Raw genomic sequence first — 25,736 nt, 5'->3', positions numbered from 1 at the left:
AAAGTGCTGCTTACCCAAGTGAGGAATCCCTCAAGAAGGTATCAATCAACGACAGCCTCTTTTTGGACAACGGCAGGAGCTGACGAAGAGCCTGAAAAAATAACTATGGGATTACACAGAAAACAAAGACTGTTGTCTAATGACATACTCAAGAGTTTTTCACTTTATGATGGCAGTCAGTTTTATTGGTGGAGGAAACCGAAAAGCCTTCAGGCAGTTAATGACGAACTTTCCCACATGAGACTTCCACAGACTTCCATGCCATACTGGAGGAAGACAAGATATAAGCAACAAAAGTAAGACGGCAATCCTGTGTTTGATGCTCTCTGCTATTAAGGCTTCTACAGTGATAGCAGGGAATATACATAGTCATATAATTACTATTTCATTCTTTGAAAAATTGTATTTACTTGCTTGTTCTTTAATGCTGTGTTTGAAAACGATTCTCCTGTCACCAAATTTAATCAGCTTACAACATCAGAATTGGAAGCCATTCTCATCAGGATCCCATTTAACACTAAATGTACTATGTATAAGAAAATATTTGAGGATTATATGTGTTACCTCAAGGGCATCATAAGAACCAACTGAATACTCCCAGGCCGGAACTATGTATGGTAACACACTGTCCAAAATGGTGACAAATCTTAAATTGAAAGACAATAAAAACTGTTCTATAAAAATATGTGAAATTAGTGATACCTTTTTATTGTTCAATGACTCGTGCGACTAAGCTCAAATTTAAACTGCAGCGGCACACAGCCTTGGCATGTTCAACTTGTTCTTGAGGACTTTTTTGTTGAAAATTGTCCAAGCTTGCTATTGGGTGAAGATGTTATGTGACCATAAAACTCAATATTTGCCTACAATTTTTACTGTTGATTTCTATTTATATCTTTCAAAATAGTGTATCTCCAGAGGTAGAAAGAAAATATCCATGAAATGCTGTATAACAGAAAGGGATACTCTGCCAGGAGATATGCCTTGCGGACACTGAACTCAGCTGTACAAGAAAATCTATGTGACAGGGTATTACCATATACATGTATGGAAATAGATGACTCTTGTATCTATTTGTTTCACAGATCAAACCTTGAACAAGGTAATGAGACAAAGTGAAGAAAGAAAAAAAAATAAAAACATAAAAAAGTAAACATCAACATAAAGACAACTGCTTTATTTCTCTGCAATTAGTGTATTTGAACTAGTATTTCATCCAAGACAACGTTACTCACTTTACATGATTCTGAGGCAAATAAATGTCATAAACTATCAATTTTGGTGTTGGAAACTTACATTTTCTAGTATGATATCATTACATCCATCTCCCAAACAAACATCAAAACACCTTTCTAGATCAATGGACGCTCAAAATCAAGCGCAGAGAGCGACTTGGTCAAGGATGAAATTCAGGTCAATTAACATAGGCAGTTTTGGAGATACTTAGTTTTCAGTGGTCTATCCACTTATGACCATATTTTTTTTTTTTCTTTTTGCTTTCTTTCAGTTACACATGAAACCAATATAACATTGTGCAAAAATAAAAATGTGTCCCAGGCATTTGGCTTCCCATAACTTGGTCACTCAACGGGTGTGTCTGCTGTACATACCTGTGTAATAACAGCGCCCTTCTAAACAGAACTTCAGGGGAATAAGGCTCCAGTTTAGGGTAGCGCACAAGACTGTCCTTTGTGAAAAGTTCAGTGCTGAAACCAAGTACCCTTTCTTCCGTTGACTTGATTGTTATACCATGGATTCTTGTGTCAATACCACCTGCTGCAAAAACACCCACACAGAGCAAAAAACACAACGTCACAAGCAATCCGCAGGGAATAATGATTGTAAAAAACTGCTATACTGTAGATGCCCACCCCCATAGCTGCAGTAATTCAAATGTAATAAGTTGAACTAGGTACATCTTGTTGCTGCTGTTTCACCTTTGACTGCTAATGGCAGATATGACTGTTTGAGCTTTTATGCAACTCAGTGGTCTGTTATTCACAACATAATGAAGAATTTATGCGCTTATGAACTGATGAAGGGCTTTTTAAAACTGCTGGGAAAAAAAGTTTGCCAGTAATCTAGAATACTGATGTTGAAAATATCTTTCATCTCCCAGCAATTCAAGGGCAAATTCGTCTTTACACATGAATAAACAAGCCAATTCCAGTATACCACGCCCAGCCAATTTCATAGTTCACCTTTGTGAGAACAAACTGCGAAAACATAGTGCTTGCCATACATTGTATGTATTTTACTTTTGAGCCATTACACATACATTGCGAAACGTGTGTGAAAGGACCTACCTTTGCACTCCTGTATCTTGATCATGATAATGGGGTAATGCTCTGTCAGGTTCTCCAGAACACAAATATCATGTGTATCAGAGACATTCCTACAACATACGACAGACCAATCTGAGGCACAAATTGCATTAACCAATATCATCTGTGTCAGAGATGTTCCCACAACATACGACAGACCAATCTGAGGCACAAATTGCATTAACCAATGTCATGTGTGTCAGACATGTTCCCACAACACATGGCAGACCAATCTGAGGCAAAAATTGCATTAACCAATATCATGTGTGTCAGAGATGTTCCCACAACATACGACAGACCAATCTGAGGCACAAATTGCATTAACCAATATCATCTGTGTCAGAGATGTTCCCACAACATACGACAGACCAATCTGAGGCACAAATTGCATTAACCAATGTCATGTGTGTCAGAGATGTTCCCACAACACATGGCAGACCAATCTGAGGCACAAATTGCATTAACCAATATCATGTGTGTCAGAGATGTTCCCACAACATATGACAGACCAATCTGAGGCACAAATTGCATTAACCAATATCATGTGTGTCAGAGATGTTCCCACAACACATGGCAGACCAATCTGAGGCACAAATTACATTAACCAATATCACGGGTATCAGAGACATTACTGCAATATTCCAATACAGACACATTTGAGGAATGGATCACATTCACAAATATTGTGAGCACCAGAGACATTCTTGGAACCTCTCAAACCCAGGGACTCATACAAGTCCAAATTAGAATGGGAAATTCAAACTGAGATTTTTTCTGGTCCAGATTGAGTTTATTTGTATTCTAAACGCTGACTATTGAGTTTAATTCCCCTTTAGCAACCGGTAATTTTGTGAATGTGAAAGTATATATGATATACCAGTATGTATATACATATGAGAGAGAGGAAGTTTAATTTCATTTGAGGTTCATTTTGATCATGATTTTATTATTGGTACATACACCTACTTTTACAAGTATATTATCCTGATCAGAGATATACATTGTATATAATAAAACAGTTATACACCATGGTGATGCATGTTCAGTTGCTGGTTGTTATATTAAAGGAAAGACAGGAACTAACAAACATCATATCAAAAATAAACATGTGTAAGATAAGGCAAGATAAGGCTTATCCTGCTAAGAGGCATACAGTGAAATAAACCATGCATGTTCAGTTGTTGGTTATTACAAATATTAGAAGAAAAAAGGAACTAAAAAATATTACATAAAAAATAAACCTATATAGGCCTACAAACACAAAAGACAAGAATTATTCTGATCTGAGCTATTAACGGCAAAGTATTTTTATTTTTGCACATTTACTTCAAAAATGGGTTGGCAGGAATTAATTTTCGAGTAATTAATCAAGGGAATACTGAAAAAAAATCTTAAAACTGTTTAACTTTCCCAGTTATAATATGGCAAAATTTACGCAAGCATGTCACACAGGTATTATCTAAGGTGGCTATAATCCTCTTTTGTTTCTTGAGGTGTCACTAATCCTTGTAATCTGGATCAGAGATTAAAACAATGGGGCATGGATTATCACTGTAAGAAAACCACATTCGTGCCAGTATGAGCAGTATTCAAAGAGGTGTAACTTTTTTGAATCAGCCTTTAACTGTCGAGTGAGTACTTTTAATCAACTGTCAAAGTGACCTGTCACCTTATAAGCAGTTGAATATGAAACGTAAATTCACCATTATCGGAGCCCGTCATTCATGACTGATCAACACAACCAAGCAACATGTTTAGTTTTGGATAGTTTTCGGTTTTAATCATCCTCAGTAGCCAGTCAGAAACCGCTATTACGCATTACGTATGGCTGTCAAACGGTCAGTGGTCCACAGGAGATATACAGGCCAACAGGACTGCGTGTATCAAAGCGACACTCATGGGAAACCAGCATGTGTTGTACCTACTTTTCTTTCACTTTCCCCACATACCGGAGATTGATCAAACTAAATACGAACGAACTCCCACATTGTTTTATACCCACTTAGCCGTATCACCATAGTTTGAATACATTTAACGCCTAATTTTAATTTAATTACAGCTAATACACACATGACCACTTCTGTTTGTCATGCATGCACCCGCTGGCAAGTCGACTGCTTATCTCTAAGCGCTTAGTTTCGAAAGCAATTCAGTTTTCATCCAAAATTTGAGTATTTGCACCAGAAATACACAGACTCGATTTTTTTTTAATGCAAATATTCAGTTTATAACTGAATTTTACTACCAAATACTGAGATCTAAAATTGATGTGTATGAAGCCCTGCAAACCTGATAAATCCTTTTGTTTTCCTTAATTTTTCCTAAAAAAAGTCTGAAAAAAATGAAGTGAGTAAATATGTGTGCAGCTAAAATGAAATCTGTTGAGACCATGCTTCCTTAATATTTTCTGAGAATCTGAGGAATATAAGCTTCAAAATGACACAACATGAGAAACCTATCAATGTAAGATAATTTTTTTTTCTTTTTCTTTTGCACAGAATTTTAACTTACAGAGTTAACATAAAAAATTACTGCACAATACTAAAAAGCAGAATGATGACTTATAATAGTACATGTAGTCTCCGTAGTTCTCCATCTTGAAATGAAAACATGTGCTAATTATGTAACCTAAAACAAAAGAGAGAGTAAAGTTGTTTTATGACCTTTGTTAACCAAGTCAGAGTCTGAGCTGAACTGAAACCAAAAGCCATACTCCGGACTGTAATAAGAGGTAAGACATGGGTGCGAGGGGCAGTACTCACCAGTCCTGATTGATGGTGTTGAGGAGTTTCATGGTGTCAGGCTCCCCACCCATCACTGACATCATCACAGGAAGGTAATTATCATCAGCGGTGTCCACAGTCAGGCAAAGCTTTCTGCAAACAAATTAATTATGTGAATAAACTGATCTTCCTGAGCCTTACAGTCCTTAAATTTGAAGATTTTAATCTGCCCAATGTGGGTCAGTAATGAAAGAGAACATACAAATGCAATTTTTTCTCTATCCAATAATGGCCCTTCAACAGATAGTGTTTTTCAATATGGCTTCCATACCTTTTGATGTATAATAGTTAGAATCCTCTGTCTAAATCATACTTACACGTTGGCAAAAGATACACTTATTTGAACCTTACGTTAAGAATCACAATCATTCACTCACTGTCAGATACCAAGCACCTACTTGATTATAACCCCCTTCTTCATGTGGAGCTTGATCCAGTGTTGGCCCTGACTACCATCACTCTCCCAGTAGGTTTCAGGATCTCCGTCTGTCAAATTCTGAGGGCCGTCTTCGTCCTGAAACACAAGCCCAAAAGTGCAAAAAGCCCTATAGGTATGATTTTAAGAAATAAAAAAGGCAATTTTCGGACAGCCAAATTTTATAAAAATTTAATTCACTGTATTTCACCTAAAGTTTTGTATGTAAAAATGCACTTTCAGATATGCATGTGAAATATACTTTTGATACCAACACATGAAGTTTTTCTGATAAGAAATTTATCAAACTGCACAAACAACTTTATAGTAACTCTGCAAGATAGATGAATCAATCAGAAACAAACAAAAAATCACTTGAAAAATGACAAATTTTGGATTAAAAATTTTCTCCCTATCTTCGAAACAAACCTTAAAGCACCTGTCTCAGTAAACAAAACTCTTTCCCTTTTAAATTAGCAGTGAAATTTTAAGTCATTTACCATAGTTACAAAATTGAAAATATGACTGCTTACAAACTAGCCTCACAAACTTACAAAGGAGGACACGTCAATGGAATCCACATAGTTCTTAATGCTGCCAAGCTGTTCATTATCTGGAGGCATTTGATCACAGAGCAGTTTGACAAGTGCTTCATCATTCTCTAAGCTCCAGTTGACTGGCACCTGACATAATCTGTTCACAGCTTCCACATCTTCCTGAATCAAATCGGCTTTGTTACTCAGCTTCAGGGAATAGTTGTACTCTACCACCTCTTCAAAACTGAAAGTGAAAGTCGAGAGTCTTAAAGACAGTTCTGTTTTTTATTTATTTGACTAGTGCTAATTCACTGCCCTCAAGAATTTTTCACATATGCGATGACAGTCAGGTTTACAGGTGGAGAAAACCAGAGTGCTTGAAGTACACCACCAGCTACAGCTGAATTTCATTTTCAGCAGTTGATTGTCTGCACTAAGATCAACACTTTAGCCATGTGATCCAGTGAATTAAAGCTAAAAGACAGGCCACAGACTATACTTTAAAATACAGGTTTCAGTTATGTCATAGCACTTATAGACAGTCTTCAACTGGTCAAATAATGCAATGCTTACATCTGGTGAAAGACAAGTGGTTTCAATGAACACAGGCTGTACTAATATCTTTATGGCCCCACAAGAACCATCAACATCTTACTGTACCAAGGCACAGGGGTACCTAAAAATTTCCAAATCAAGATCAAGCAGAAAATAAAAGTATTCAAAACTACTATCGTTTTATCTCACCTAGATAAATGAGTTTTCTTTCCATGTGACCCTCCATCAGCTTTCGTCAAGGTGGTGGAAGAGCTATCATGTGCAGGCACTAAAAGAGGGGATTCCCCAGGGGATTTCCCTGGACTGATCAGCAGTATCCAGGAATCCTCAGGAAGACTGATAAACTCTCCAGTCTTTTTGTGTTGATACTGAAACAAACGAGACATGCAGGTCAAAATACAATCTGCCCAAGAATTCATTCAACTGAGAAATAAGTCATACAAACACATGGTATATTGGGACTTTCTGCAAGATATGACAGCAGCTTACCCAAGAGAGAAACTTTTGACAGATTAACTGCAGTTATATGTGTAGCTTGTATTATTTGCATTTCATAGCAATAAGCAAAAAAGCACCCACTGTTGTGATTAGCTTAGCATCTTGTACAAAAGAAAGCTTGATATCTGAACCTGCTACGCAATCTATACATATATGCCATATAGTTAAAACAAATTCAGGCTAAGAGTGGTTATAATAAGTAGACACATTTGAACATCAAGATCATGTTTTGTTTGTTGTAGTAATCCTAATGTGTCCATGTCCTGCCCATCCTGTTTCATGATGGAGAGGAGTGACAGGATGAACAATACACTTAATTGAGGAAGTCATAGGGATAAACATCTAGATGGACAATCGACTGTGTGTGGCATTTTGAAATCTCCCATTTATCAGTCTCGCTAGCAAAAGTTCTATACAGCCCGCAGGTTTGATAAAAAGCAAAATTAGAAAAGCCATTAATCCCATTTGAAAAAGGCATATCTCCATCATTTTCCGATTGGCACTTTGCCCTGATGTACAGGACTGGGTGATCAGTATTAATGCAAAGCCCATTATTCATGCAAGTGAGGGTGATGATAGCCTGTAAGCCTACCATTGTTTTGTCACACATACAGGACCTTTTCAGCATATGACTGTGTTGATGTAGTTCAATGAAGTTAAACGTCGATTGTGGTGATATTTGATGATCTGATAGTCGATGGCCGGATAACTATCAGATTTTCAAATATCGCCACAAATCGACTTTTAATTTCTTTGAACTATGTGTCTATTCAGAACAGGGTATAGATAATAGAAACTGGAGCATATTAATAATGGCTGTGTGTAATTAGAGAATAGAGAAATGTTGACTGGCTGTCAATCTGCAGTGTCATGCCACAAATTAACATTAGGCTAATCATAGCATGTCCTTGCCTATTTCTCGCACCAACCAATCAGTGACGATTTTGTATCCCTTTAAATAAGCAAATAATCTTTGATTGTGACCGTCAATTCGTTGATCGTCAAAAATCATCACATTCGACGTTTAATTTAATTCAACTATTGCAATATTAATTCAGCGGTCTAAATGATCTCTCTCCTTATTGAACATTCTGACATTTACTTTACTGACGGAATGAATGTCAGAAATGTCAAATATCGAGGTAGTACATTTTAAGTTGTTTAATTAATGTAATATGAGTTTCACCTTTTTCCCTTTCACCCATTTTCCAAAGTTATTGTAAAACTCTTCTCCTGACACAATGACTTTAGCGTCGGCAGCGCATATAATTTCCTGAACCTTTTTGTTCTTTGCTTTGTTAGGTTCGGAATATAAAGGAATGACAGAATTGTTCGGGCATTTGAAGTGGACTTCCGAGGGAACGAAACACAAACTCCTCGGAAGAGGTTCGTTTTCTTGAAATCGATCTGCACAGTCCTGTAAACATCTTATCCTTGCCAAGCGCCTACGAGCCCTTGGGACGCTCATTATTTGGAGATTGGTTGGTTTTAGAACAATATCGTCTTGTTAGGGTAACTTGCTCATCTGTTGTTGTGGTTGTGAGAACGTAGTCACTTCACATTCCTAGCCGCGTTTCGTATTCTCAAAAATGAAAGTATGTAGACTGGTACATTTCTGACTTCGTTTCTCTGCGGTTAAAGTAATAAATGCATATATATTCTGTAAGATGGGTCGGAAGTTGTAAGTCACGTGACCGCCCTTCAACGTCTCAAACAAAATGGCCGCCACTTCGCAAGCGACCAGCAGGGCATAGTTGTACAAAATAACGGTACGAAAGCTCTGCAGAAATACTCAGACTATCTGGAAATCTGACAATTATACAAATACAACGGATACAAGATCGATGACAGCGATTGAAAAATAGGCATTTGGTAGAACCGTTTTTTTTCACTCACGCCGTTTTTGTTACTAAGGAGATCACGTGGTCTCTATCGTCCGATCCGTCTTACAGAATACATGCACACTGTCAGTTCGTGTATATGTGTGATTTGAGCTTTTCACGTTAGTCTCTTCTTATGACATTTTATATTATAATATTTAATTATTTTAGTAAACATGGGCAGATCGACACATTCAAGTTTTTCTTCAATTGAAAAACTAACTTGTCGTCAGCTACTGCATGATACTTACAATGAACACCTATGGCCAGTGCGATCGTTACAAATAAGCTACCGTACTGATATAGATAAAGATAAAGATATATAATAGTGGAAGGGGTGAAAAGAGTTTTTACATTTAAGACAGAAAGTGTGTAAAAGAGAAGAAAACATAAAAAATAATGCAGATGAGATGAAAAGGTGGGAAAAATTATAAGTAAACAAGGTGTTTCAATTTCCTAAAAATGGATAAAAGCAAGTACATTTGAAAATATTTCTTGTATGTTGGGTGTCTGGGACCTCCTCTTGGTGTATATCGTTTTTATCCCCGCGTTTAATATCATAGGTTACCATGGTGATGTTTTTATTAGTGTCTATAGGGTTATATTTTCAATATATGTTTCTTCCAATTGATATGGATTTCAATTAGAAATTTTAATTAGAAACTCAAAACGCATCCCGAAATGTTACGTGTAGGTACAGGCAGGCCATCTTTATTACCGATATTGAACGGTAACATGTTCACAGAGGAGGCCGATATTTAGTGAAAGATAATAATCTTGGCATTATAAACTACTGGCAAAAAAGATCTATTAGATTTATTCTTTTCGATTTTTATTAAAAAAATCTCCGGTATAGCCTCTTTAAACAGTGTACTGAGTGGTAAAAGGGACGAGGCGGTTTCTTTTTTTTTTAACTGTACGTTTTTTTCCCCACTTTTGGAGTTTTTTTTTGTTTTTGTTTTTAAGTAGCCCCAAAACAAAAAGAAAAAACTCCCAGAAAAAGAGGTCGGGTTGGAGCTTTTCTGTTTTTTAAGCAGACAAAGAAATAAAAAGAAAAAGAAAAAAACTTCCAGAAAAAGATCAGGGGCCCCGAGATAATAAGGCAATTATAGTGTCACATACATGAATGTTTCAACAAAAGCGTGAAGCAAAGCGTAATCCGATTAGCTTATTATCTCGGGGCCCAAGATCTATTTCCGGGTGTTTTTTTCCAGCTGTTTAAAAAAACAAGACAAACTCCAATCCAATCTCATTTTCTGGAAATCTTTCTTTTTTTGCGGGGGGGGGGGGGGGGGCTCAAAAAAAAAATAGTAAAAGTGAAAAAAATTAAAAACGCACGGTTAAAAAAAAGCAAACCGTCAGATCCCTTTTACGGCTCCTTACACTTATCAGATCTAAATCACGAGTGCAAAATTAAAATTAGCAATATTTTAGTAATAAAGGTATGAGTACTTTATATATTATTACTGAAAAATATCATTCACTTCGAGGTATATACATGTACAGGCATAACGACTCTTTGAAAACCAGAATGGAATTGAGAATACACCTAAATTTAAGAAAACCGCTAGACATTTACTCCACATTTTTTGCACAATTTTTTCTTCGCAGTTTTTCTTCATGTCTTCGTATAATGTACCGTCTCCATGAAAGATTTAAAATTCCCCGATAGTGCATTTTTGGAGGAAAATAAAGGTCACAAATTATCTTTTTGATGCTGAAAACCTACATTTTCCAGGTACGATATCAGCCTCTACCTTGAGACAAACCTCAAAAGATATTTATAAGAACAGCAGAGCCCTTAGAATCGAGAAAAATGAGTGACTCGGTCATAAAGGAAATGTGTATACCATGTGATGCAGCGATCAAAGGAATCAAGCTTCTCTAGTGTAAAGACAATTTTCAATCATATGACGACGAGGAGACATTAGGTTTGTGTACATATAATGTGGCTGTATATACAGGGACACAAGCTCATTATGTACTCAGACCTGTTCTAATTAAATTACATTTGTCCTTGAGCGATTAATTCTGCTCGTTCGCAGTTAGGCTAAGTCCTCGAATAAAATGTTTATAGATACAGCGAAAATGGCTCAACGTATATTGCATGGTTAGACCTCAATTCATATCCAAACAAAATGTATATAATTACTGTGGTTTGCCTCTTTTATTGATCACATCCCTGGGATAATTAATAGTTTACCAGACTATGATAAACCCGATAAGCGAAAATATATAAATGAGGTCACCGTGACATGCGAGCTAATCTATATGGATATAATTCATCAAACTGTTCTGCATTACTCTAAGTATTCAGAACAAAAACACAGAAATGTCTGAATTCCTTTGACGCTGAAGCTAACAAAATCGTTACCCAGGCAGACTGGTATATACAAGCGGCTATAATTCGCTACATGATATCTTTACAGGCTTGTTTCTCTCCGTCGAGGCCTTCGTCATCTTGAGAGTGAAAGTCTTCCACACAAGCTATACCCATATGCCATGAACCTTATTCAAATGATATACATGCGTCACCGCCACTCACTTGACGGACCATAGACCTTACTCAAATGGCGTGGGTGCATCGATCGCTTGCTTCCACTTGAAAGATGGACCATTTGAACCTTATTCAAATGGCACATAAGTGCGTCAGCTCCATTTGAAAGACGAACCATAAACCTTATCCAAATGGCATAGGTACCCCCTCCCATGTAAAACAGACCACACATCATATTCAAACGACGTAGAGGTGCGTCACTCACATTTAAATGATGGGCCATAAACCTTATTCAAATGCGTACGTGTGCCGCTGGCCACATGCAACAGATAGGCCTACCATAAACTATATCTTGTTTATAATGGCGAATATGTACGTATATCTCCGCTTGTATAGGACGTATTTATATACCACAAGCCCCATTCAAACCCCTTGCGTAGGCTACGTCGCATCCAGTGTAAAACGTATCATGCATGCATACCATATTCAAACAAGCATTCTGAAAGTACCAGAACTGCAAAAGTAATACATAGGGCCTACGTGTCCACTATCGATTTGGGTCCCCAGAATAACAGAAGCGAAGACTATATAACTGGAGAAAAAGGGACATAATTTTGTTGAAAATTGATGAAATGGTCTGAAACTTGATCTGTATTTAAAGTAGCATGGTGAAGGTATTCAGAAACAGTTTTTCGTGACGGATAATGAGAATGACAGGCTGAGAGACGAGGTGTAAACCCAGTAACGCCTCATGTCATTTGTGTAACATACGCATGCATGCACAAACCGTTGTTCTAATGATGCATGTCAGTTAATTATAACGAATTTACGTGCATAAACCTTATCTATATTACGCCACATCTCATTTACAGAGGTAATTACGTGAATAAAACCAGGCCTAAGCATATTGTAAGCCTGAATTGCGGGTGACCTGTGGTTAATTTTATGTACATATAGATTGTATGGTATGATGTGTGATGATTGTATGATGTATGATGATTGAATATATTGTATGATGTATGATGATTGGATATATTGTATGATATGAAAACAATGCCAATTGTTGCCAACGCGATATGTACCAGCGTATATAACCTAGCTATACACATATTCTCGATCTCTTGGAATGAGTGTTGTTGTAGGCTGCATTCTTCATATATCCGATCTGTAGTTTTAAAAAAAGACATGCACAATTCATACAGATGTGTTGTCATAGTCATTTCCATTGGTTTAATCCTTAGCATATATATTTGATATCCTGGTGGACTCGTCAGCTTTGCTGCGTGGTCAAGAATATTTCCCCCATTAATATGCAGAAGACCACTAAATACTTTTATTCATTGAAAAACAAAAACTGGCATTTAGCAGTGACGGGCACCAGAGGGCCTCGGAAGCCTTTGTTACAGCATGTAAAGCCAGCGCAAGTCACAACACCTATATATGTAAATCGGTATGTTCCAAAACCAGAATTAAAAGTAAGCGGAGGTAGAAGTGTGTGACAGACAGTGTCGGTTGAGGCTTGCACCCTCAACCCTCTGTGCTCAATCCTTTGTTTTACGTCAATCTCTCCATATAACAATAACCAGGCTAATGATTATTAAGATTATTGGTAGTCGTAAGAGGTGTCCACATACCAGAGCCCTTGTCAGTTATAGCTTTGGAACTGCACGCAACAACACCATAAGAAAAATACGTTTCAAATTGTTATTAAATCAGTACGTTAATATTTATACCAGTTAATTACCGGTGATCCAATATAAGGCAAAGGAGTAAAATAAGTGCTTATTGGATTTTTGTTTCTTATTAAGTTTACAACTGTTTATTAGATACACTTACAGTATGTATAGTGTCAGCATGTGTGTATAGACCTGTGTTAACAGAAATGTCAGAAACGTATGGTTTGACTCTGTCGTACATTTTATTCCAATGTTTAACGTATGATCCTATTAAAGTTTTCACTGTTCCCATGAGTACAATTATTTTTCAATGCCACGTTGAAATGAAATACAAGTTGAACGCGTAGGCGAGGTTTGACAGATGGTGACACGTGGTCAAGGGGCAGTAACTATGCACGTTCAGATATGAATCACTTCTGAGCACGCATGCGTCGGAAGACAAAATGGAAGAAAATGGGATAAACAACAGTCGAGTGATGTTGCTCTCCGTTGTTCTATAAAGAACAACTGAAGATTGAGAGAACAACAAGGCAAGGAGTTTGGGTACGACGCTAAGGGATGTCTTAATTTGGGAAGGTAAGCTGGCCGTTATTCGTAATCGTCTTCTTGAAATTGATCGTGGAAGATTCGGAAGTGTGCACCTTGTCGATGCCATCTCGCGCTCCTGTCTCAGTCCCTTGTTTGAGAATGTCATGGCTTCACGCCTGACTGGCCGTCTTCTCTTCCATCCCCTCAATAAATCAGCGTGTCATTCAGGTACGATAGTGTTGATTTTATTGGAGCCTGTGGATTCAAAATGAAGGACGTTGACTGTATTGATTGCGCATATAAACCTACTGAAATTTACCTACGAAACAACGTCCAACTCTTTGACAGAGTAGCCCAGAAAAAGAGATAGGGTTTTTTCCCTGAGATTGCTCAGACGTTGCTAGGATTGGCAAAATTTTGTTTGGCCAAGGATGGCCCACAGACGCCAGCCCTTGTAGCATGTATCCTAGTTGTAATGTATTCATCCGTATAGTGCTGGCGCCTGTGTATGGCCCCAAGCAATGTCCGAGAGTCCGCCGTTCCCTTAGTTCGCTGACGTTAGTTTTGGCTAAATTTTGTATGACTAAGGATGGCCCTGAACAACACCAGGGCATGCTCGATTGAAAAACATGATGCAGTTCCTGTGACAGTTTGTCACAGCATTTGCAAGGAAAAGTTCCCACAAAATTCGTCTCCGTGGCCTGAAGTTTGCTGACACTTACGCTTCTTACCTTTTCGTCTGTTGAGCACAAATGTCCAGTGGTTATTTCTTAGGTGGTAAGGACCCGAGATTATTTGATACTGAAACTGAATGGCTCTACTGACAGTCTGAACATGTTTGAAAACCAGCATGGCGAAAATTTTCTGTTGAGGAGAACACTTCAACCGGCACCATACAATATCTCTGAAGTAAAAAAAAATGAAGCATTCATTCTCCAACCTTTCCTCTAGTTTCCCTCCCTGGAGCTCCTATCTGCTAGAATCCACCGTTAGTAAGTCCAAATTATTTGTATTTTGTACCTTTGGCACTTATATGTTCTATCTGAGGCCACTGGTCGTCACTTGTGTCAAATCACCATCTTACTCTGCTCTATATATCCCAGAATGCTCTAAATAATGATGTTGACTGTAAACTTTTCAGTAACATGTGCCGGAAAGACACTTTTAAGGGGAGGTAACTAATAAATTTTTGACATGCATGTCAGAGTTATTGCACATAGCGCAAACGCCCTTGTTTTATAGCTAGTGAACAAAAAAAAAAGATTTAAAATATTCACCGTTTCAACTTATTTGATTTTTTTTTTTCATTGGTGTTTTATGTTGTACTCAAGGTTATTTCACTTTTACCACAGCGGCCAGCATTATGGTGGGAGGAAACCCACAACCCTCCGCAGGTTGTTGCTAGACCTACCCACGTAAGAGCATGAGCTGGACTTGAAATCACAGCGAAAGCATTGGTGGGAGGCTCCTGGGTTATTGCGCAGTGCTGGCGTACTAACCCTCTCAGTCAGAGAGGTCCCCACGGTTTGACTGTATGTCATGCTAAATTATTGTATGCAATGAAGGAAAGAAGCCATTCTCAAATGTTTGGGGAAGTTTTGACATCTAAACTCTGACATATCCACATGCTGGTAATTCGATAAATCTCACTCGCTGTAGTTTCACACCTCACTTTATAGCCATTCATTATTCGGATTAAAGCTTTCAGGATTTACTGAAAGTGTACAAATATTAATCCTTTCATTAGGTATGCCTGTCACAGTGAGCAAGCACACGTGAAAATAATGCTGCAACAACATCATGAAATCGTGCATTTTGAATCAAAATGTAACCCTCTTCCATTATTCATGGCAAAAGTCTTTTCTTTTTGCTGATATTGATGTAATATTCAACATCTTAAACCTAAAATTTCAAATAACACATGGGTCATTCAATCAGTAGAAAATGAAGTGGGTTATGTCGCACTATTTACATATTTTGTATTTCTTGGTGAAGGGCTTTGTTCATTTGCAGTTTTAGGGTTCATTTGAACTTTATCACTTCTCACATGAAAGTACACCACAAATTTTAAGAGGACAAGACTTGGGTTGCGTTATATCTGATTACATGCTATAGCGCCTTATATAGCAAGACTGGCACAGGTAAAGTTCTGGAGAGACAGGTGAGAAAAATCACTTGACAGGTCAAACCAAAAAAACATTTCGTGCCCTGCTATGGCTGCTATTTTGATCATATGTTGAGAAATGCAAATGTGTGTAAAGAAACAGGAAATCACGGGTGAAAAGGAGTGAATATCAAAATTTATCTTTTATTCTGAATATTAAGTGAAGTTTGATCATATGGGATAAAGCTGTCCTATAAAAGTGTATGAAACAGAAGTATATACATGTACCACTGATAAAATCTATCATTTACATTTTTGACACTGGTTTCAGTGTTGTTTTTATTAAATTATTAATATACCATCAGATCTATATTGGGGCCCAGTGATCCAGCTATCAATCTTGACACTTGTTTTTATATTCATGTTAAAACTTTCCAGCACCTCCACCCTCATGTATTGCTATGTTTGCTTGGATCAGCTGTTTCCAATGCAATAAGTTAAAGTTTAGATGATTAAAGTTATGCATTATGTGAAACCCGTTATAGTTTTAGTTATTCAAGTTGGGTTACAAAATGATTAAGAATGTCTTCATCTCTGACCTTTGACAGGGAATTTTTTTAAAGAATACAATAAAAGGTACAGTAAATCATATTTTCGTCACTAGTTGAAATTACTTAGAAATGGCGTTATCGATAAACATAGAAGGACCGCAAAACCATTTTAGCACCTCCAATTTGGGCTCTCCCCCACTCCCCCTCTAAAAACAAACCCTTTCCCCAACTCCACAAGCCCCACTCCCTCCCCATCCGGCAGAGTTGTTCCGACAGCTATCATTGTGAACATCAGCATAGCAGGCTGCTCTATTTGTGGACTGCTGGATGCTTGAAGTAGTCTGAAGTAGTACTTCTGTATGTTACTCTGTATTGGGAAAATGAAAAGAGTTTCATGTATCCTTTAACTTTCCCTGCCTCCACTTTTCTCTGACTGGCCTGGTTAGCACAGTTGGTAGAGCGTCTGCTTCGGGAGCGAACTGTTAATTTGGCTGTGGCTTTAAGTCAAGATGTTCCTCAGTTATCCGGTGTTGGAAGCTACATGTACATCATCATGTACTCCATTTTTCTCCATCCACTAAAGTGACTATTGCTGATTCAATGAAACATCTTGAGTTTGTTGGCAAACCAGTGAAATAAATACACAGGCTGGTCAGTACTTTCACATATGCCTTTCAGATGAATGAACTACAGGCAACACTTGAATTTTCGGTTGAGCTCAACAAATTCTACAATGTGGATTTATTCCAGAGAGGGTATGTGTTCAAATATTTTTATATTGTTGTTTACATGTGTCATCTTGTTACTTTGTCTTTATTAGATATCTTGATTTTTGGATCTAAACCTTCTATAACAAGGTTATGCTATCATGTGAGTGAAACATTCTGATCAGAACATAATAGATATATTAAGAAGCTGTGTATGTCTGTCCTTTTTGTATTCGGCAAGTGAAGCTCTTGCTGTCTTCCTGTCTGGCCGTAAGTGGTACGGTCTGTCAGCAACCTGCAGATGGTCATGGGTTTCCTCCCACCATAATGCTGGTCGCTGTCGTATAAGTGAAATATTCTTGAGTATGGCAAAAAAAACACAAATCGAATAAATAAATAAATAAATATTTGGCTGACATTTACCAGTTCTAATATTGGTATTTCCACACTTGTTAGTTATTATGCCCAGGTAGAAGCTTGTTTATGTTCCATGAAGCCCACTTTGTACACATGATGGTGCAAGCACTCATATAATCGCACAATCTATAATTGTATAATAAGCATCATGAAAATGTTAGCAGCCACATACGTGTACATGTATAGGCACATGTACACGATAAAACAGTTGTCAAAACGTTTGATGTTTCAAGTTCTTCATGGTGATGGCCTTGACAAAACCTAAGGTCATCCAATACGATTTTATAATAAAGGTATGAAATGTATTCCACTTAGAGTCATTGAAAAACAAATGGATAAGGTAGAACAAACACTCATTTATGTTTCTGGTATTGTGAATATTTGCATGATTCAAAGTCATCTTCTTGATGACCTTGGCTCAGTTTGTCGTCGTTTTCATTTTGAGCTCTTGAAAATCCGTGAATGACCAAACATTTTGACCCCAGCAAAATATGTACGGGTTTTCCATTTAATGGCCCAAATATAAGGGACAAAAGGTGGATGCATAAACTTGTCAATCACTGATATTAAAACCTGAAACTATAAGCCACCTTATGCTTCAAATATTGGCATATGTATCTTTAAGTTATTTTTCGGCAAATTTTGTTGCCTCTGTCATGTGATATTTGGAGAGATTAAGAATTGTAATGATATATGTCCCTTCAAAACTAGATTCAGATAATTTTATTGTTATTTTCTATCCGTTTCCAAAAGGTATTATCAGATAAGAGTATCTTTGAAGACTCCACCCAAATCTCCAGCTAAGATTGAAGTTAGCTTGCCCAAGAACTCAGGTAAGTTTTCACATTTATTTTGAAGCATCTCCATTTCAAGCAGAAGTCAAATGAAATGAAAATTGGTTGGATGTATTGAACAGAATAAGATATTATTTGGTGTAAGTGAGGTGAAATACAAGTTTTGTCAGGCCCATATCTATGCTGAGCTGAAATGTAAGTACTTTGACATTTGGATCCAGTTATACACATTAAATAGATACATATTTTGAATAATGGCCTGAAATTTCAAGCTTATTGCAGTGCACCACTTTGCATGTAATGTTTTCAAATGAAGACATATGTACATGCAGATCTCAAGTACATGTCCAGTTATTAAAGACGTATTTGTATCCAGGTTCTTTATGGGCTGCAGTTACATATAAAGCACAACATACATGTAATAGATGCTTATGATTCATAAAGTAAGAACTTATGATTCATATAGCCTGTCTTGTAAACAGTATAGTGGTTATGTTATTTTGATTGATGTTATGAGCATGGTTGACAGATTATTGTTAAACAAAATCAGCCTGAGTGGGGACACAGTAACACAGTCTGAAAGGCCAAATCAAATATCTTTATCAACTTTTGAATAGCATTCTGTTAACCAATAGATCTATTCCAGTGTTGATGTTTTTTGCGTGCGGAATGTAAAATTTAAATGTGCTGCTCAAGGACCTTTCTCAGGAATTTTGTTTCCACAGTAACACAAAATAGGATCAGTATATCAGAATTTTTTCTAAAATGTCAAAACAGCCCAATCAGGGGACTGGCAACTTAATTTTTGTTGACAGATCTGGTTCAGTATACTTCTGACAAGTCTAACACATCTTTATTCAGTGTTAAATCTGATTGAATATGGGTCATGTTATTTTTTTTACACTCAGCTGATTTCTTTTTAAAATAGGTTAGGAACCGTATCAGATATTCAGATAGCAATTTTTTTCTCTGATTTTCAGGTTTCTACCAAACGGATATGGTTATTTCGTTAAGCATTTCAGCATTGTTGTAGGAATCTGACTAAAATATGAACATGAATCATTGTAACCTAATCTTGTTAACACTAAACAGACTGTAGGTGTAGTGTGCAGGCTTTGTGGCTCCGTTTTTTAGGGCAGGTGTCATGTAATTACAGGTGATCGTTATCCTGTATTGATCATATTATCCCAAGGTATTGATTTACAGGGACATTTATAAGCTAGGTGATTTGCACCTGGCTCAGCCTGTTTGACTACTCAGAGAGTAGTGCTGGATATTGATTGTCTTACCTGGCTACCTTATCCTCTGGTCTATTCACAGGAAGTCATGGTGGCAAGCTTTAAAGTGCTAATTTCTCTGAGAAGCTTGAAGTTTGTCAGCTGGCAGGGCTGGGATACTACAGGATTCCTGGATTTCATTAGGGATAAAAGGGGGGGGGGGGAATCAGAATATATTATGCTTTACAAGTTTGTGATGCCAGTAAAATGTTAACCTTGGTATTTTGGAAGATATGATAACTTATTAGTTAATTAAGTACATGCACATCTTACATTTAGTCTGCTTTGTGCAAGTAGTGCGTGTTTCAGAGGATGGAGTGTAAGGAATTGCCAGCTCAAGACAAGTAATGCTAAACTTTGGTGGAGCATGAATTGAAACATCACTTTTGGCCAGCTAACAATTCCTGATATCCTATCCCACTGCATGTATTCATGCATAGCATGCCAAAAAAAAGTGCAAGAATTAAAGGCCAAAAGAAAGCTTGGGGTCTTACAGACAGTTGGTACACATGTGCTGTAAATCTGGGCTAAGCATCATCTGATTGTTTGATATGGATTTTGTTCGGTATTGTTTAATAAGCTGACAACGGAAATCTGACAATGGGTAGTTAGCTAGTAGTAGAATGAAAATACAAGATGTTGGCGCAAGATCAATGGTCATTGCCTTGCAAACATGGGATATTACCTGTGTGAAACACTCCCCTGGTTTTTTTTCTCAGTGTATTCCATTGAAAGTAAAGACAAATAATTTAACCTTAGTTATTTCAGAAGAGACATGGAAGCAGACCTATATGTAAATGAGCACAGCCATCTTTCTGATGTGCATGATATATACATTAACTTTTAATGTGGAATTTTTATTAGGGATGCGGCATATATAGATCAGAAACAAGCTCATTCAGTCTATATGGAGAAAGGCAATGGTGTATTCTAGAGTTATATTGAGAAGTTGTGACTGATTGGTTAAGATTGATAGCATTGCATTGCAAAGTTTGTCACATGGAAACAAGAAAAGGGTTTGGGAGGCTTAAGCGTTAGGGCTAAAAAAAAATGTGCCTGAAAAGAGTTGTTGTCGTTGTAATAAATGTTATGAAACCAACTGCAGAGTGTGTATGGATTGATTATGAGCCTCGCCCACACGATTCCCACTTTACATGTGCTGTCATGTAGACAGTAGAGTATAATTGATCTGGCAAAGCTGGGTTATGCACCAGCTTACTTAGCCAAAGCTTGTTCTGGTCTCTCCAGAGCACCTCCTGACCATTGAGGCTGCAGACTTGAATCTGGCTCCAGATCGGGCAAAGCTGCCTGATACACTAGCTCATGCATCAGCTCACTGAGTTAAAGCTTGTTCTGGCCTCAACAGTGCAGCTCCTGACCATTGAGGCTGCAGGACGAATCAAGCTTGATATCTGGCAAAACTGCCACATGCACTAGCTCACTGAGTTAAAGCTTGTTCTGGCCTCAACAGTGCAGCTCCTGACCGTTGAGTCTGCAGGACGAATCAAGCTCCATATCTGGCAAAACTGCCACATGCACTAGCTCACTGAGTTAAGGCTTGTTCTGGCCCCAACAGTACAGCTCCTGACCATTGAGTCTGCAGACTCTAAATCAGGCTTCATATCTGGCAAAACTGCTACATGCTGTAGCTTGCTCAACTAAAGCTTGTTCTGGCCTCAACAGTGCAGCTACTGACCATTGAGTCCGCAGACTCTAATCCGACCCCAGCTGGTTTTGGTTAGGCTCTAAGCTAGGAGACTTGCAAGTAACTTGTAACTGGCAGTGTCTTACTCAAGGTACTATGGTTTTCGTGCCGATCCCCCAATAAGCTTAGCATTATGCAAAAGCTTAGATTCTCTGAAAAAGTTGACAAGTCGCATATCGTCACATATCCTGGAGATGACAAATAAAATTGACCAAGGTTATGTATGTGAAAACGTGGGGTGTGGCGCTAAACAATCTTGAGTGAAATGAACGTAAATATTATTTCAGGCATGTTTAGTGGCTTCTGGTGACGTGGGATTTATGGGGAAAGCTCATAAAAGCCAATTTTGTTTATAGCCAATTGACATGTGCCTTGAAATTCTAATGGAAAGTATTAACACAATGTAGGACTTTTTGGGCACTTGGTGCGGAAGGGTGTTTGTAGTGTAATGTGATAACACTTAACATTGTTTCATTGTTCGAGTCAAATCCTGAGACTGTTCAGGCTTTTTCTTTCACTCCCTTCACCCAGGTCACTTTGGGCAACTACAGGTGACCTAGATATTTCCAAGTATGTCTTTTTATTGTGTGAGGCAGGAGTCCACAGATATACTTGATATAAACCGCTGAGCTCAGATTGGAATTTTGTGAAACAAAATGTTTCTTTTTGATGTCATGGTGTCTTGGTGTGAAACCAGAAATGTGGTTACAAAAGTGATATCAAGTATAAAACATGCGAGATAGCACTTTAATCACTGAAGGGAATGTTGATATTTCATATTTACATACCGTATCTTCTCAATAATTATAGACACTGAGACACACTGAAGTAAATGGGTAGATCATAGAAGTCTCCCGAGAAGGCCTGACAGCGGGTAATATCGCCATGCCACCTGGCCCCTCTGGAGTATAGGCCTACCCTGGTCTACAAAGCCAGTCTTTCTTGACAGCTTGTACAAGGCAACTCATGATGTCATTTTTCAAAAAATGAAATGAAAAATTTCAAAATGAAAGACAGAAATATTGAGACTGGAACATCGATATAGTTAAAATATCTCTTCGGCATTTCTCTACCCAAAACACTGGCCACGCTGTTTTCCCGGCTGTGTTTTACAAACTATGCTATCCAATATTTAAGTTGTATGACATAATTTACAGGGGAGCATTCAACACCCTACCACATCAGGCATTATATCTGCAGGATTGTCTTGAATCTACTGATCGCTTGTCTTCTTCCCCGTGTGTTTTGAGGCCCATATAAGAATGGATCATGAATGTGGCTGTTTGCTTATTGAATTAACAATACTGCCTTACAAATGTGGATAAAACACCTGTAGCACACATGTCCGACTTGTAGGTAGACTTCCCATTTATTACTGACCACGTGTCTGCTTTGGCGGGAACATGACATAAATCTGACAGCTGAGCCTCAATGAGGAGGGAAAGGGGTGGGGGCTACGCCCTTTTAAAATTAATTTTAAAAAGATGGTAACATATTACCACAGCTATTTCAAGAAGGAGTTAATAGTGCATGTACATTCATGTATATGTGTCATTAAATTATCTAAACTGGGCTTTACACCTTTATTACATACCAGACGACCTTCAGATAAAAACAACCTCTGAGTATATATGTGTTGCCGTGAAAGGCATCACTATGACAGAAAGTGTATAAAAAATGTTCACCCAGAAAACAAAGTTCAAGGGGTTAGATGGGTAAATGTAAAAACCAAATTCACCAAGTTAACAAGTTAAAATAGTTTTATTTACATGAACATATGGCATGAGCATGTCAGGGAGGTAAACAAATGTACCAGCTGTTATGTTGCGTAACATACACGGTGTTTGAAAGGTCATATCTATTTGAAATGTATATTTATACATGGTCTGTGCATGATATTGGGGAAGTCAGATTTGAAACCAGGGTGTCTTTATTTCCTATTCTTCTAATATTTCGTGTATTTAGTAGAAATACTATAGGGTAGGGTAAAATAATAGGGTATTCCAAAGACAGTGAGACTAAACCTATGGGTAGAATGACCTCAGGTGTCATTGCCTCAGGTAATTGTCGGATTGATCAGTCTGATCACTGTGATTTACATCTACAGCGTACATGTAGTTACATAAACAGCTCTGCTTGAAAAAGTACTTCTGCTCCTGCCGTTGCTGTACAGATTTATGTAGTGTTATTCTACTAATTTTTAGGACAGATATTGGTAGTGCTGAAAAAAGAAAATTACAACTCACACTCAGTTTTTTCAGAAAAGTAAAGATATGTATATGTTGTTCATTTGATGCACCAACCATGTGATAAAAGAGATACTGTGTATTCTTGGCACAATTGCATGTGTATTGCCTAAAAAGAGATGAGATATCCCAGAAAATAGAATGACTACAGGATGTGAAAAACAGTTATTGCAATACTTGATAGTCTGTAAATAACTGTAAAGATATTTACTTTGCCCAATTCTGGCTATGATTATTTCAGAGACACCGTACATTGTCCCAGCTTGTATCCTTCATGGAGTGGCAGCCAGTAAGACATTCCAGATCCTGTATCGCAATGAAGAAATCAGCATCAATGACACCGTTCTCTACAGACTACATACACTGGCTGAGAGTGACAAGGTATGCTGGCAGTCACACATGTATATCACTTATGTGAGTTTTCACTACAGATGAAAACTGGTATAATGTGATCCAGTTAAGTGTTATCCAGATATTAAGATGATTTATTGTCACATCCATTCTGGAAGAATTGTCTTTATAACACATGTGCCTTACCGGTATGAGCTGTCAGAATAATAGCAGTGTCAAACTCCATAGTTTGGTTGAATGAATGAATGAATGATTTTTTATGGCGTATGCCACATCAGGAATATATAGTTGTGGTGAATAATTTGTTTGAAAATGAACAAAAGATTCCTAGGATAAACATCATGTCTCCTACTGGTTTGAGCTGTCAGATTAATAACCATGACAAAATCCACAATGTCTTGAAGTGAACAAAAGCCCCCTGAGGTTCAGCACCTTGTCCATTCTTCCAAAAACAGCCTGCTACAGGATGTGTGATTGAACACAAACAAAGGTGAATGTTCAACATTCAAATTCATGTCTGTAGCTACTTGACATGGTAACCTTTACAGTGATTTGTGTTGAAGAAAAGATATTAATTTATCAAACAGTTTGGTTGTATTTTTAAGGTGGAAGAGACACTTGAAAAGATGGAATTTCAGCTAGGGATAGAATTATGGTTTGGTGATGAAGAACATGGGTAAGTGTCTGTAAATTAAAGGTTAATTGATTTACTCTTTGCATCGTACTGAGACTTTAACTTTCCTTAAAATTTAAAGGCATAACTCTAACTTCTGAATAGCTAGAATAAGAAATATTTAAATCCACTGTCACACCCATGTTCACAAGCCCAGAGCACCATACTTGGCTGAACCTATTTGACCACAGCCCAAGTGTAATGGTTGAAAGATTTACTAAGTGGCTGACACTTACACGAGGATTTGAACCTAAGATTTCTACATCTGAAGTCCAGCAGTCTGTGGTTGATGACACTCATGTTATGAGTACTGTCTAATGATCATTTAACAACATTTGTTATTCACAAATAAAGCTTGCATATCTGTACATCTCACTTGGGAAAGTTTGTCAGTAATTTGCATTGAATATAGCACTAAACAACAATCAAATAAATAAAGTATAGATGTAAAGATGGCATCCAAAAAAACAAAAACAAAGAAAACGTCACTGAGCAGGTAGTGTGTTGTTCTTTAGTCCACAGGTACAGGAGAAGTTGGAGTGTGTGAGCCAGAGGGTGCTACTGCTTCATTTCAGTCCCACCAAAGGCCTGCATCATCACGTTCCTGTCATGTTTGACTATTTCCATCTGTGCTGCACGGAGGTCACTGTGCATGCCACCCTCATTGCCCTCCATCAGCCATACATCAGGTAAATACTATATTCACATGTGCAACTGGCGCATTTTTGTCGCAAAACTTTCCAAGCCATATTCACATGTGCAACTGGCACGGTTTTTTTTTTTTTTTTTCGCAAAACTTTCCAAGCTCATGTGCAACTAGTGCACTTTTCTACCCAAAATTTCCAAGCTATAATCATGTGCCCATTTTTGTAAACATTTCCGATCCCTAGTCATGCAGGTATATAAATTCTCCATCCGTGAACATTGATCTGTTTGGGAATTTAGTCAGTCACATCTGTTGGTAGCAATCAGAAACCACTCACATCCAACCACGTAAATGGCATGAGGTAGCAGCAAGTAGATGAAAACATTGGACAAGATTCTTACAGTTACAGCTGATAATAGCTGGAAATTATAGTATGTTAGACAACAGAGCCTTCAGCACAGTATATGTAACAAAAAAAAAAGGCTTAAGAACCCATGTTATTTTGACAATGGTTTTCACCGCTATGTCTGTGTGAATAAACGTGTTGGCACGAGTAAAATGGACAATGTCCGG

General features: G+C 37.6%; 2 protein-coding genes across 2 annotated transcripts in view; one reads left to right on the top strand and one right to left on the bottom strand.

Annotated features, from left to right (window-relative positions):
• The window catches only part of LOC135471483 (E3 ubiquitin-protein ligase HECTD3-like), a 29,761-nt gene extending 21,090 nt beyond the window's left edge, over nucleotides 1–8,671 (bottom strand). The window contains exons 1-9 of the mRNA XM_064750737.1: nucleotides 8,298–8,671; nucleotides 6,803–6,981; nucleotides 6,077–6,302; nucleotides 5,506–5,621; nucleotides 5,087–5,200; nucleotides 2,307–2,395; nucleotides 1,611–1,776; nucleotides 565–646; nucleotides 15–91 (exon numbers count right to left, since the gene is read on the bottom strand). Of these exons, the coding sequence (XP_064606807.1) occupies nucleotides 15–91; nucleotides 565–646; nucleotides 1,611–1,776; nucleotides 2,307–2,395; nucleotides 5,087–5,200; nucleotides 5,506–5,621; nucleotides 6,077–6,302; nucleotides 6,803–6,981; nucleotides 8,298–8,579 (1,331 nt within the window). The 5' untranslated portion in view covers nucleotides 8,580–8,671. The remainder of the gene's footprint in view (nucleotides 1–14; nucleotides 92–564; nucleotides 647–1,610; nucleotides 1,777–2,306; nucleotides 2,396–5,086; nucleotides 5,201–5,505; nucleotides 5,622–6,076; nucleotides 6,303–6,802; nucleotides 6,982–8,297) is intronic.
• A 4,932-nt stretch (nucleotides 8,672–13,603) lies between these two features.
• Nucleotides 13,604–25,736, top strand: part of LOC135469620 (protein FAM135A-like) — a 36,847-nt gene continuing 24,714 nt past the window's right edge. Inside the window, exons 1-6 of the mRNA XM_064748131.1 lie at nucleotides 13,604–13,740; nucleotides 17,026–17,102; nucleotides 18,225–18,304; nucleotides 23,735–23,874; nucleotides 24,450–24,520; nucleotides 25,033–25,206. Of these exons, the coding sequence (XP_064604201.1) occupies nucleotides 17,026–17,102; nucleotides 18,225–18,304; nucleotides 23,735–23,874; nucleotides 24,450–24,520; nucleotides 25,033–25,206 (542 nt within the window). The 5' untranslated portion in view covers nucleotides 13,604–13,740. The remainder of the gene's footprint in view (nucleotides 13,741–17,025; nucleotides 17,103–18,224; nucleotides 18,305–23,734; nucleotides 23,875–24,449; nucleotides 24,521–25,032; nucleotides 25,207–25,736) is intronic.

Source organism: Liolophura sinensis, chromosome 7 (assembly GCF_032854445.1).
Source record: "Liolophura sinensis isolate JHLJ2023 chromosome 7, CUHK_Ljap_v2, whole genome shotgun sequence".
Lineage (NCBI taxonomy): Eukaryota > Metazoa > Mollusca > Polyplacophora > Chitonida > Chitonidae > Liolophura > Liolophura sinensis.
The sequence above is the reverse complement of the archived record's forward strand: the minus strand, read 5'-3'. Positions and strand labels throughout refer to the sequence as shown.